The sequence below is a fragment of the Poecilia reticulata genome, linkage group LG17 (assembly GCF_000633615.1).
Source record: "Poecilia reticulata strain Guanapo linkage group LG17, Guppy_female_1.0+MT, whole genome shotgun sequence".
NCBI lineage: Eukaryota > Metazoa > Chordata > Actinopteri > Cyprinodontiformes > Poeciliidae > Poecilia > Poecilia reticulata.
Window position 1 is genome coordinate 17,653,316 of NC_024347.1, and position 13,176 is coordinate 17,666,491.

At 40.3% G+C, this 13,176-nt stretch overlaps 1 protein-coding gene across 1 annotated transcript in view; it reads right to left on the minus strand.

Annotated features, from left to right (window-relative positions):
* Positions 1 to 5,698: 5,698 nt before the first annotated feature.
* The window catches only part of ptch2 (patched 2), a 31,116-nt gene continuing 23,638 nt past the window's right edge, over positions 5,699 to 13,176 (minus strand). The window contains exons 19-23 of the mRNA XM_008434165.2: positions 12,258 to 12,395; positions 11,718 to 11,860; positions 8,439 to 8,847; positions 7,768 to 8,335; positions 5,699 to 7,664 (exon numbers count right to left, since the gene is read on the minus strand). Of these exons, the coding sequence (XP_008432387.1) occupies positions 7,630 to 7,664; positions 7,768 to 8,335; positions 8,439 to 8,847; positions 11,718 to 11,860; positions 12,258 to 12,395 (1,293 nt within the window). The 3' untranslated portion in view covers positions 5,699 to 7,629. The remainder of the gene's footprint in view (positions 7,665 to 7,767; positions 8,336 to 8,438; positions 8,848 to 11,717; positions 11,861 to 12,257; positions 12,396 to 13,176) is intronic.

Genomic DNA, 13,176 nt, shown 5'->3' on the forward strand with positions numbered 1-13,176 from the left:
TTTTTTTTCTTTTGTTTTGTTCGACATGAAACCTTCTCTGTGACACAGAGCCAGTAAATGTGAGAGAAGTTAAACAGGCTCCTTCTCCTCCTCTGTGGGTGTGAGAGCAGTGTGTGGGCCCAGATAGGAGCCGATAGCCCAGATAACACGATCTCGCTGTGCCAGCTCCTGACCTGAGTGTGAAGGTGAGACCGCTGGAGGAAGAGAAAACAAGCCAAAGGAACAAAAGTCTGATCTCATGATCTGGTCATGCTGGTTTGTGTGTGTGTGTATGCGTGTGTGTGTGCGTGTGTGTGTGTTTGTGCATATGTGCACAGCTTGGGTGGCCAGAGGATGAGCGCCCATTGTTGCAGGAATTCAATAGAGCTGATTAGCAAAGAAAAGTGTTTGTGTGTGGCTAAAACATGCACTGGCATGTGTGTTTGTGAGGCAGGGGGTGGTGTATGTGTTTCTACCTTCGCGCTGGGTGCAGCACAAAAGAATGGAGGAATTAGCTGTGCAGCGAAGGAGAAAGCAGACATTCAGGGAGACATACATGCCACACAGTTTGGAGGAAGTCAGGCTGTTTATCTTCTCATCTAAAGCAATTTTGTTGCAGTAACACAACTGCTTTGCTGATGTACAGTGCTGTGCAAATGTTTTAACTTCCCTGATGCTTTCGAGAACCTTCAGCGTTCTCCTCAACCGGATCATTTCGGATACAATGTGGAGTCACTCAGAGCTCTGTTTCAGGGCCAATGCTGATCCTGCTTTACACACTTGCTTTTCAGAAATAATAAAGAAATTCAACATTTCTCAGCACAGTAACACAATTAACATCCAGTTGTAGTCACTTGAAATCTGAAGACACTATGTTAAGTCGTTGCCACTGACAGCATGACTTCAGAAATCATTCTAAGAAACTGAACGATTTTGTTTGATCAGCCTACATGTCTCCATGTGGTTTCTTTTACTTTAGATTTTTTTCTATAGTGAGAATCTTGGCGCCAAAACAAGAGATTATCATCCGTGCTTTTATTTGTTCTCATTTAGATTACGGTAACAGATGTTAACCTCTCTWAATAGAAAGGCTCTTGATCATCTCCAGATGGTGTGAAATACTATATACCAACGCTCCTGACTGGACATAATATAAGAACATACCTGGCTCATGACCTGCTCTCCGCTGATTACCTGTCAATTTGGGAATTAATTTAAAAATCTTGGTATTAACTTTTGGGGAAACCAGACGTTGTTGTTTGTCTGTTGCTCTGACTYATTTTAAAAAGCTGTGGATGTTACTYCTGTTAAGCAGCAACATTTCAAATGAGGAATACTCTTCTTTACACTGTGTTGACAATTTGGATTCTATAAAAAAAAAAAAAGTTATCTTCATTTGAAATGATTTTTTATCTGTATATTTTTGTTTTCACTTATTGYATTTTTTTTTCACATTTTAAGGTGAATTACTATGKGATTTTTTAAAATGAATGGTGTAATATAAACAAACATTATGTGCTTTCTTTTAAACATCTTCAGTTTTGTCCCATTTGAACCACTCCATCTGGGTGCCTCYATTTTCTTGTGTTTTGTTTTTCTAATACAAGGAACAAATTGACTATTTGGAGATGTGTGTTTAATATTAAGACACATCACTCCTTTGTTGACAATGCTAACACAAGTCAGCTGTGTTTTTTCTTTTTTTTTTTAAGGAAAATGCTTTTCCAATTCTGCCTAACGTTGGGTTACAGCTGCTCCCACTTATTTGCTCAAGGCCCCTGTGGTCATTGTCTTTGTTTTATCTTGTTAAATGTTTAACTTGGGGTGAGAATATGCAAAACATCTGACTAATAGAAAACAGCCAGGTTGCTGCATGACAGAATAACCAAATTGTTGATAATACCAAAATGTCAAAAAGGATACATCTGCGGGTCTAATCACACACTTTTGTCTTTGCAAAAAGTATTCAGAAAATATGAACTTTTTCACCTATTTTCTGCCTATTTTGTTGGTATTTTATGTGATGGTTTTSACAAAGCAGTTTTTATCTGAAATTAGAGATCCATAAAATATATAATTATTATGTAGTTTTCAACACCCTATAGTCAGCACCTTAAGGAGCCACTTTTTGCTTAAACTACAAATCTTTTGAAGTATGTCTTAACTAGCTTTATACATTTTAAGAATGATTTTGTTTTCAGTCAGATTGGATATGCAGAGTATTTGAAGTTTACCCTTCACTATTTTTAATTGACTTTAGGTTTAGATATTGAATTGGCAATCCTAAATCCTAAAAAAAAAAAAAAAATCATCTAAACTTCAGTGGGTGAGGTGAAGCCTTCGACGCGGTCATTTAAGGATTGTCCTGTATTTAGCTCCACCCATCCTCTCACCAACTCCAACAAACTTCCCAGGTTCCTTCAGGAGAAACGCAACCACGCAGCATAATACAGTCATAGCCATGTTCCGCAGTGCTTATACAGGGTAATGAGCTGTAATAGTTTTTCTGCTGTGTTCCTTGGTTTTCATGATGCTGTTTGTTCACTAATGCTCTCTAGCAAACCTCAAAGGGCTTCACAGATCAGCTGCATTTATACCAAGGGAAAAAAAGCACATAGATGAGGTCTATTTATTGTTTTCATGCRGTGACTTGTGAAGACAAAGTTCAATAATTGGTTGAACTTTGAAGTTTTGCAAAGCATATAACGCTTTAACTTCACATTTATGCGCAACATTGTGTGGTCCTTCGCAGAAAGAAACTCATTAAAGTTTGTAGATGCATCATAATAAAAGGTGAGCAATCGATTATATTTTAACTTGGCCTGTAGATATACTCTCAGCAACATTTAAGGATTTTATAGCTATTGCTAAATGTGTCTAAACAAAATTAAGCCATAAAGTCTTCGTCTCACCCACGAACAATAACTCTGTTTTTTTTTTTTTTCCCACTCAGTCATGACATTAATGGACTGTGTGCGTTCACCATAACTTTCCCCACCGAAAGCATTTTTCATTAATTCAATTGTGCATCGCATATTCTTAACATTTCTGCGTGACCTATGTGCAAGTCAACGTTTCACTTTCACTGTGCTGTATTGTTAGCTTAAATTGCAATAGTGTGCGCAAACTGTTTTGGTTGAGATGTAAATGGACATGAAAGCGACTTCAAAGGACTGAGGTATCAGATTCAGACATAGGCTGCTTTGCCTGAGCTGACAAACGAGGAGCCGTTATGTGGAAAGCACAGGAATTTACAGGGTCTACCTTTCATCTACACAGGTGGGCTTGTGTGTATGCGTGAGTGTATCTTGTGCATAAGAAGGCACAGAGGGGAGGAAATGCTTAATTATGCCCATCAGATCCCGAAACAGAAAGATGACTAGACTTTTGGGCATAAAACATAAATCTGGTTGGKGTTTCACAAGTTAAGATATGATTTTAGAGACTGGGGCACATAAATGAGTCTTAGCCTTAAGCTTCAATAGATTATATTGAAGGTTATAACGCTTGAGGTTTTAAGAATTGCATTGCATGTTTGAAAAAAAAAAAACAAAACAGTAACAGTAAGAAAACTCTCTGTGTCTGGGATCAAAAAGTGATCCCAGATCCTTTCTGTGGCAGAGATTTAATGCTTACTGGAGATGTTTCATGTTACTTTGCAGTGTACAGAAACACACTATGTAAGATGAATATAGAACAAACAAAAACATAAAATGTTGTCCATAGCAACAGCACTTTGTCATGAAAAGCTGGAACATTTTGCCGAATAGCTTTTGTTTCCATGCAAAATATACAATTTCATCACATGCATATGGAGTGGGATTACTGCGCATTCTATTCCAAAGCAAGAGAGGAAGAAACAAGTTTAAAATTTTGTTGATCTCACATTGACTGTTAATTGCTGATTCAAATTATAATTTGTTGTACCTGCTTTCACTCCACAGACAGTGAAGAAAGAGGAATATTGAGCTGTGTAAGCAAAAAGACGTTTTAAGATTCAGCTTATACCTGTGAATCGCTTAGCTAATGTTTAGTTGCATAAACACTGTTTCCTGTAACTGTTTCACATGTGGTACATAGATAGAATCAACCAACCTTTGGCAACTGTGAACATTTATTCTAGCCTAAAATGATATGATTGCATTTCACAATTACTTTGCATCACTTGGCTTTGCCTCAGAAACAATGTTTGATGTCATGCTTTATGTTCTCTATTAGACGGCTGTCCTTGATTTATRCTTTTCACCACATAACATTCTCTAGTTGGTCTGAAACCACGATTCTGCTCACTCACTTGTGTGCTTGGGATCACCGACTCTTTTTAAACAACAGTTTCAAATGCRACTCCTCTTCGGCATGAGGCGACAGTTCACAGTGATCCATGATCCCTTGTATGTAATAAATAGGTCCAATGTTTTATACTATGTATTTTTTCTCCATGCTTTGGGATTTTTTTTATACTAAGTATAAAAAAAATCCCAAAGCATGGAGATGCAAAAAATGCCTCAGTCACCACATGTCATTGTACTGTGGATTGAACTCAGTGTCTTGGGGGGGGGGGGATTTTTGATGTACTGTGGATCCTCCAGACCCAAAAAGAACAAATTCCTGTCATTGATCCATTAAATGTTGCACCATTTCTCTTCAGCGCAGACAGTGTATTCTTTGGCATATTGTAATGCAGAACATTTTCTGTGATTGTTTTATGCATCAAATACTTTCTTTTCAACTTTTTAATCAAATTATGTTGTTCTTCCTAACAGTGTCTGGAATGACCCATTTTCACTCAGATTCACTACAACCAGCATGTGCACAATTAGCTTCTTTTGTCCTTAAACAGGAGTCAACTTTTTGATTCCTGTTTTATTTTTTTTCACTTGACTGATTGAGCTACCCCCAGTACATTAAATGATACAGAAAACATGTCATGACTGTTTTGTCCATTTGTTTTCTTTCATTCTTTTTTTTAAAAAAATCAAAAACAGTTAATGTAAGAAGGGCTCAATTGCTGCAATGCCAAAAACCATCTTTCTTATGGAGAAGCGTTCCCATAGTTTTTGACATGCAATTTTTAATCAAATGGATATAAAAATAGTTTAGAGTTATAATAGTTTTTTATATTTTAAAATGGTATTTTCTCTCAGGAGTCACTCACTCTTGTGTGATGGATGCTGCCTGTTATTTGGATGTTATCATTTGAAAATTTGTCTTCATCCTGAGTAAAGTTAATATTCATAACAAAAACTGTATAATTTCCATACTATGAAATTCATTTGAGTAACTTTTAATTGTGGAATAGTTTCAATCAAATAAGGAARCTCTACTAAATGAAATYACCGATTGCTGCATTTAATAATGTGTACTTATGGCGAGATTAGATTACACGCATGTAATCTCTGAAGGCAAATTGAACATTGGATTTTATTTAGGGAACATAAGAGTAATGCAGGCAGAAGAGAAAAGCATAGCACAATTTTTAGATTTTTAATATGTGAAATGCTACAAATATTTAGCAGTTATGCGTTCATGCATCGTGTTGCATTTATTTCCTTTCACAATTTTGTGTTGGTTTCTCACAATCAGCTTGAAAGCTGAATACTTGTGGAGCCATTAAAACAAAGCGCCTCGATAAGAGACTAAACCAACCAACACTGATAAATCGGACTGCTAGTGATAACAGCGCTGACCCACGACGTCACAAAGGGCGACCGACAAGAAGGCAGTTTTTCATTCAATTTATTTTGTTAGTTTAATTTCTATAGCAGGTGAGGGAACATAACGGTCACATATGGGTTCTCTTGAGCATAGTTTTCAGAAATCACAGTGTTTCAGACATGGACTTGAACATCTTAAAAAAAAATGACAATGAAGAAGAAAGGGCCAAGAGGAAACTTAAAAACACGATGTCACTTTTTCCTACACAACTTCTCCTTCATGGTCCTCCAATTGCCCCCTTTGATTCACACTCTCACACACACACACGCACGYACGCAATCACGCACGCATTCGCACAATGTGTTGTCATCCCCTCCCCCGCTCCCCAAAAAGGCAAACAAAAYAAAACAATAAAACAAAACCTCAGGAACAAATAGATATATTTATATATAATATATATATTTACTCTTTAAAAATAGAACTTCGGTCTAGAAACTAGCATCTGTACAAACTACAAAAATAAAAATTTTAATATAAATAATTTATATGGCATGACATTAACATCTTTCTTGAAATAAACTACAAACCACCGCGAGAGCCCCTTGCTCTCGACCCCCATCCCTCATCAGAGTCTGACGCGGTCTGCTCGAACTGGGAAGCGGTGCTTTTGCTTCATAATTCCCCAACTGCAGTAGCTAGACGACTCAACTTTCATATTTACAAAGAGTAAGAGAACGGAAGAAGCTGCCGCTTGAAACATGACAAAGACAATAGAGCCGCATGTTTATCCCTGCAGTTTAWACTGGCAGTGACGAGACCAATGCTGAACGACTGAAGCCTTGTTCTCAGTCCGAGGGGGGAAGCAAAACGAGTAGAAAGTGAGTCGAAACGAGCTGAGGCACCGAGGTCGACTAAACCAGTTCAGAGTCAAAACAACATGACACTGTTGCTACTCAAAAAGGGGGGGAAGAATCAAACAAAAATAACTCCCTTTGCATTTTTAAAATTCCCTTTTCGACGAGGCGAGCAACACTTTTTCGACAAAGTGAATAAACTCACCCCCCCCCACCCAAAAAAAAACAAACAAAAAAAAAACAAAACAAACGAGCTTACACAAACTGCTGAAAAAAATTAACATAAGTTATCGGAGCTCCTTCAAGTAGATTAAAACTGCAGAGGACGTTGAGACAAAGTTGGAGTTAGGAGCGTTGCTTTCCAGCACGATGGCTAAATAATTCAAAAGGTTTTAGAGCCTAAACGGAGAACATAATACTGACCTTTAATTGMTGGGATAATGAGAAAAAGGGGGGACACACTGAAGGCACAATGGTTACTGCTGTTAGGAAACAGTATCTGCTGTGTAATTCCCTGCAACCTGTGACAAAGAACTTGGACTCAACAGATTGTTTATGACGAAGTATTTCATAGTATAATACTGTGGAAAAAAAACAACAAAAAAACAAAAGAGGAGGGAAGGGGTGTGGGATAGGTTGGGGGACTGCACTTATTAAGGCAAATTGCCTGAAAAGAAATCGGAAATGTAGCAGCAAGAAAAAAACAACAACAAAATTACACAAATAGAAATAAACACTGACCATGTACGTTCAATACTCTAATACCTTAATAAAATCTCACTTTTTGTGAAAACACATAGAACATTTCTTATTCTATACAAAGTGGGACGGAAAACGAATCCACATCCCCACATGAAAATAATCTTTTACATCTTACATAAGAGTATACCCAAGTTATACAGTACTCTTTTAAATAGCTTCCCTCTTTTTTTTTTTAGTATTAAAATATATATATACTCATAGATTTATATAACTCTTAAAACAAGTAATTTCATTTTTTCATGTCCTTGATGTGAGTCCTCTGTTTTTTTTTTTTTTTGTTGTTGTTTTTCATGTGAAGTCTATGTACAGGTAAGAGTTTGAGACACAGTGAGGAGGTCGAGGTGCGTCTGGGATCCAGAGACTCAAAGTGAGAGAGTCTCTAGCAGTCTTTAGATGCCTGGATCCTCAGCCCACCTGCAGCACACAGGAGGAAACAGGAAACAGTCAGCAAATAAAGCTCTCATTTCAAAACTTCTCATAGGTTCGCTAAAAAGGTCAGCAGAGGAACCCGGCTCACCTTGTGACTTGCCGAGTTGATATTCCGCCTGGACCTGTGTCGCCTCCAAGTCTTGGAGCTCTAGAGAGTCTCTGTTGCACGAAGAGTATTTTGTTTTGTCGCCACATGTCCTTTCAGCAGCTTCAAAACAGTCTGACTCGCTGTCCACGTCAAAACCTTCATGCATGTAGCCTTGATAGGCGGTCCCCGGTAACGTTGGGTGCACGGCCACCGTAACGGAGGCCGTAGCAGTCACCATGGTGACAGGACCCCCAGCGGGGCCCTGTTGCATTGGCAGGGAAGAGTTGCTGTGACCGTAGCTCGGCCCTTTAGTCCTGTTTGGCTGAGGCCCTCTGCTGTTCTTCAGCCTGGGGCCACTCTGACAAGTCCTCCCAGGGAAATGAGCTTTGTCGCTGGGTATGCGTTGAGGCGACTGATCCTGCAGTCTCTGGAGATCACGCTGCTGCTCACGCTTGTTTCCGTCCCAGCATGTCACCTGGGAGCCGACAGGTGGTTGCAGACTGTGGTTGGATTCACATAACGGTTCAACCCTCCCGCTGACTGCGTTTTCCCTAAASGGCTTCAGCACCTAAAACAAACACAACATTTGTATGTTACACACGAGTACAAATACAAGATYAAAGAGGAGTTATGCATACATCTTTGAAGATTCATGCGCTCGTGGTGCTTACCGTTAGTTTGGGGAAGCTTGGGTTCTTGCTGGCTTCCACCAGTATGTGAGACGTTGTGGAAGGAGCTGTCGCTTGGTGCGCCGCTTGGTACACGCTCCTGTCACAGTACTTATAGTCCTCCTCCCCTATCCCAGAGGTCGTCGTCACCTCGGAGTAGTATTCAGAGTCCGACGACTCAGAAAACGCTTGCTGCCGCGGTGAGCGCGGATGGTTGTGAGCTGTGAAGTATCCGTGGTGGGCCGTCGGAGGAGGCAGCGGCGGCTCKGGAGAAGGTGTCGGCAGGCAGCTGGCGCTGTCAACCGGGGTGACTTCAGCTGGAGGGCCCAGCATGGAGAGGAGGACTGGGAGGAGAACTAGGCCATTCAGCATCCCCAAAACGGTCAGAATGGCGAGGACGGCAAAGAAATACCTGCGAGATGAACAGATGTAGAGCTTTGATTAGATCGGAAAGAGAAATATAATTAACAATTTTCAGCCTATGTAGTCCTTATAAATCCTTGTGGGGAAAGAAATTTGTGAACACACCTCAGCTACAAGGTTGTTCTTACAAAAGAATAAAAAAATGCAACAAATAGCAAACTGCAGTATCAGTGAGGTGTTAAAGTGAAGTAAGATGAAACCCAAAAATCTAGGATGCTATTTTAATGTAAACTTCTATATATTAAGACATTTCTGTGAGAGAGAGAGCGAGAGTCATTCCTCGGATAACAGCACAGTTGCTTTTTTTCTACTTTTGTTTCCTTTTAAGCTTTCAACTTCTGTCACTCGTGGAACAAACACTGTTGGCAGGCTTTCAGAAATCTCAGAGCAAAGGTAAGGATTCACGAGGAAAAACACAAACACAGCTGTTTTTGTAATGCTAGCCGGGCTGTCATGTATAAAGTATTTAATTATTTTATCTTTATTTAAAAAAAGAAAACAGTAAAACCTTATTTTACTTGGACAAACGTTGCGTGCTGTCGCACGTTATCATTTAGCCAAACCTTTGATAACTCTAAATAATTTCATTTGACATAAATTTTTTATTAATCTAATCATTTGAGTTTTTCCTTGACTCTGATACAAAAATTAGCAAGACCACATGGCTTAAAACCACGTGATCACCGTGTGCATGACTTACACACGCACACGCACGCACACACACATATACACACACACACACACACACACACACACACACACACACACACACACACACACACACACACACACACACACAGCTGCTGTACATGAGGAAGAAAAGTAGCTCAGGGAAGGAAGGCTGGGAAAACCCAATGCTTGTGTATCAAAGGAGTTGGGAGAGAGGCTAATCTGACTCCCCACTCAGYTTAAACATGCTTTGATGCCTCTTGTGCTGCTTCTGCACAACTTTCTCCTCTCACTCTGTTTTTCTTCTTTTTTTTTTTCTTTCTTGCAGCTCCCACTGCATGCGTGCTTGTTTTGTGCATGTGTGCGTGCATCTCGACGGAGCTCCGGGGAGGCCAGGGGTGGAGGCATGCCACAAGAAAGAGCTCCCCCGAGCAAATTAGAGAGGACTCCACTTAAACACTAACAGAAAACGCGAAGGGAGAGAGACGGTAAGATGCTTTAAGTCTGCTAAGCCAGACTTTAGGAGGTGAAAGAAATAAGGAGGGGAAAAAATAATGAAGTTGGCATGAGGTGAAGGCAGAAAAAAATTACAAAAAAAGAAGAAAAGCGTTGGAGTTGTTATGGAAAGACGCTTCTTCATAATCGCTTGAAATGATTATTACTGCTATTCAACAAGTAAAGTCCTTGATTTCTTTCTTCTCAGGAAAGATTAAAAACCTCAAATAAAACCAAAATCATATTAGACCATTGAAGTCTGAAGCTAGCTATTATGGAATTCAAAATACCACAGCAGGCTCCTTTATGTGCCACTTTTTACTTTACTTACAGACAAAAAGAGACAACTAGCCCCCCACCCCCCCCTTCAGTCACTGTCAGGAATTTAGTGGCTTACACAAACTAATCTTTTCCAGTTGTGGTCAGGCCTGGAAAGGGATGCATGTACATACATGAAGGTATATGTGTTTCTGTTTGTAAAAAAAAAAAAAAAAGAGAGAGAAACTGGTGAGAAGAGTCTCTATTCATGCTTGTTTGTGTATTCAGCACATTACAAGGCCAGAAGATGTTTACACCAGTATGTTTATGCTGCTCCCCAGCTAGCCTGCTTTGCCTCACCCCATTTGCCCAACTACAACTGCAGCTAAACAAGACCTCCAACGAAGCCTCGGCCCCTCTGCCTCACCCCTTTCCGTCCTCTGGCCATATGTTGCACGCCAACCACTTTCAAGTGATTCTTTCCCCCTTTCTTTTAGTTTACTCGGATTTGCTCATAACTTCAGTTCTCCATCTCTGTGGAGGTTCCCTTTACTATATTTGAACCACCCATAAGAACCACACATCCGTGCAAGTCAGCTAACCCTCCCAAGACTCCCACTCCCTGCCTCTCCTTCTGCTTCTGTGTGAGTTTCTTCAGAAAAACTGGCTGTTTTTATGTCACGGAGGCCTGCTGCAGTCTGTGAGCTCAAGGTTGTGGTTTCGGGTTTGGGCTGAGACCACGTTCTGCTGAAAAACATGGAGCTATTGGGCTTTTTTTCCACTTAGCCCATGAAGTGCAAGAAAGAAAGAAAGAAAAGAAGAAGAAAAAATAAGACGCATTACGACGCACATGCACAAGATTTACACTTCACTCGCAAGACACGCACAGACACTGAGAACAGAGACGGAAGGAACAGTCTCTGTTGGTGGGCTGCATAACATCTGACTGGCTGACCAGTTCAAATTTAGCTCCAGTTTTTATTACGGCATCCGACATGGAAGGGAAAGAATGCCAAATGGATGATAGGAATTTTTACAGATTCCCCTAGTGTGTGTGTGAGAGAGAGAGAGAGACACACACAGAGCGAGGGAGTGAGAGAGAGACACCACCCAGTGGGCAGCAGAAAGCTTCCATGTTTACAAGCAGCTGCTACACAACACTGATGTTTTCCCCATTTGTTGCATTCTGAAGTTGGGGATCTGTGTATGTGCATGTGTGTGTGTGTGTGTGTGTGTGTGTCCTCCTGGAGTGACAGAACCAGCTGCGTAGTAGACACTGTCTGCATGCATGTGTGTGTGTGTGTGTGTGTGTGTGTGTGTGTGTGAAGAAAGATAGAGGAAAACACTTCCACCTGCATCCAGCCCTTAGCTCCCCCCCAAGAAAGCTTCCCTTTGCAACCCAGTTAGGAGAAACAAAAACACCCGCATCCATCTCACCTCATGATGAAGTCAAACTCTGATCCCGCCAGCATGAGAACACCCAGCAATGTGGAGATTGCGCCGTCAACCACTGGGGCGAACATGTGTTCCAGTGCCACCGCTGAGCGCTTGTTTCTGTTGCCAATTGCTGTCAGGAAGCCCTGTGGCCAAAAAAAAAAAAAAAAAAACAGGGGAAAGGTGGGGATGAGGAAGAAGTTGGAAATCTTTCCAATCATCCAAAATGTGTTTGTGGCGGGCGAAGCTTGGCAGGCTACAGAACTGCTGGATTACTGCGCTTAACATCACACTGTGCTACAATAAAARTCTGCCAGCATAAGGGAGGAAGCCAAAATAAATCCTTAATCACAAACATTTCACCTTCATTACTTTCCATTTAACAAATAAAACTACAGGAGTCTCTGCTTTGAACTGATGTGGGCTTTGTGGAGAACAAATTAAAGTCCTGGTCTTTCAGTATTTCTCCCATCTTTTTTTGTTTTTACAGGTTTCAAACAAAACGAGCGTTTCACCGATAGCCGCTGCAGACTGAAGACCTACCAGGGCAATGTGAACCGTAAACTCCACGCCGATGCCCACCGATGCGATCAGGATGACCACGGGAATGGCACTGAGCTTGATGCCAATCAGGCCCATGATGCCAAACAACTCCACCGTCATCATGGCCAAGATAAACACCTGAAACACACACACAAAGAAATGTTGTAACTCTGATGTGGAAGAAAATTAAGAATGAGGGAACCGAATAATAAAAAAAATGGTCTTAAAAGAGGTAATTATCAGTAATTTTGTCATTCGTCATTTGCCTGGCTTGACCGTTTTCGTACACTCATGCTACAAAACTGTGACCCTGTACTYATATTCAAATTTCATTTGACTCAGTACTCTGAGTCAAATGACTCAGAGTACTTCAAATCGTTTATGGTCATTGAACACACCATTCTACTRGTTCATGCTAACTGTACAGCTATCGGATGTGGAAAGTTTTGCTATAGGAGAAAGACTCAACGTCAACTAATTCTGCAAAGTGTTTGAATATAAAGTCATAGAAATGTTTGAAGCCATACTAAAAAAACAAAAATCCTCCAGGCTGCAAGAGAGCAAGAGAGAGCAAGACTAACAGGAGAGCTGCACAAAGCACAGTAGAAATACTTGGTCTGTTCCTTCAAAGCTTTTAAATTCTGTATGTTGAGGAATTTGTTAGATTAAGAAACTTCAGCATTGTAGAAATCCCAAGAGTTAAGGTAATGATCTGCATTCTTTAGGAGATACACACAGTAATGCAATATTAATTTTTATTGTAAAACCCCACCGTCACGCCTCTGTCACACACCCAGTTTGACACTACCTCAGCTYCTAATATAAAGAATCACTAGAAAAAACCAACTAAATGTCAAAGATTCATAGAAACTGAGGAAACCGGATGTATCTCTATATGAAAATAGAGTAAAAAAAAAAA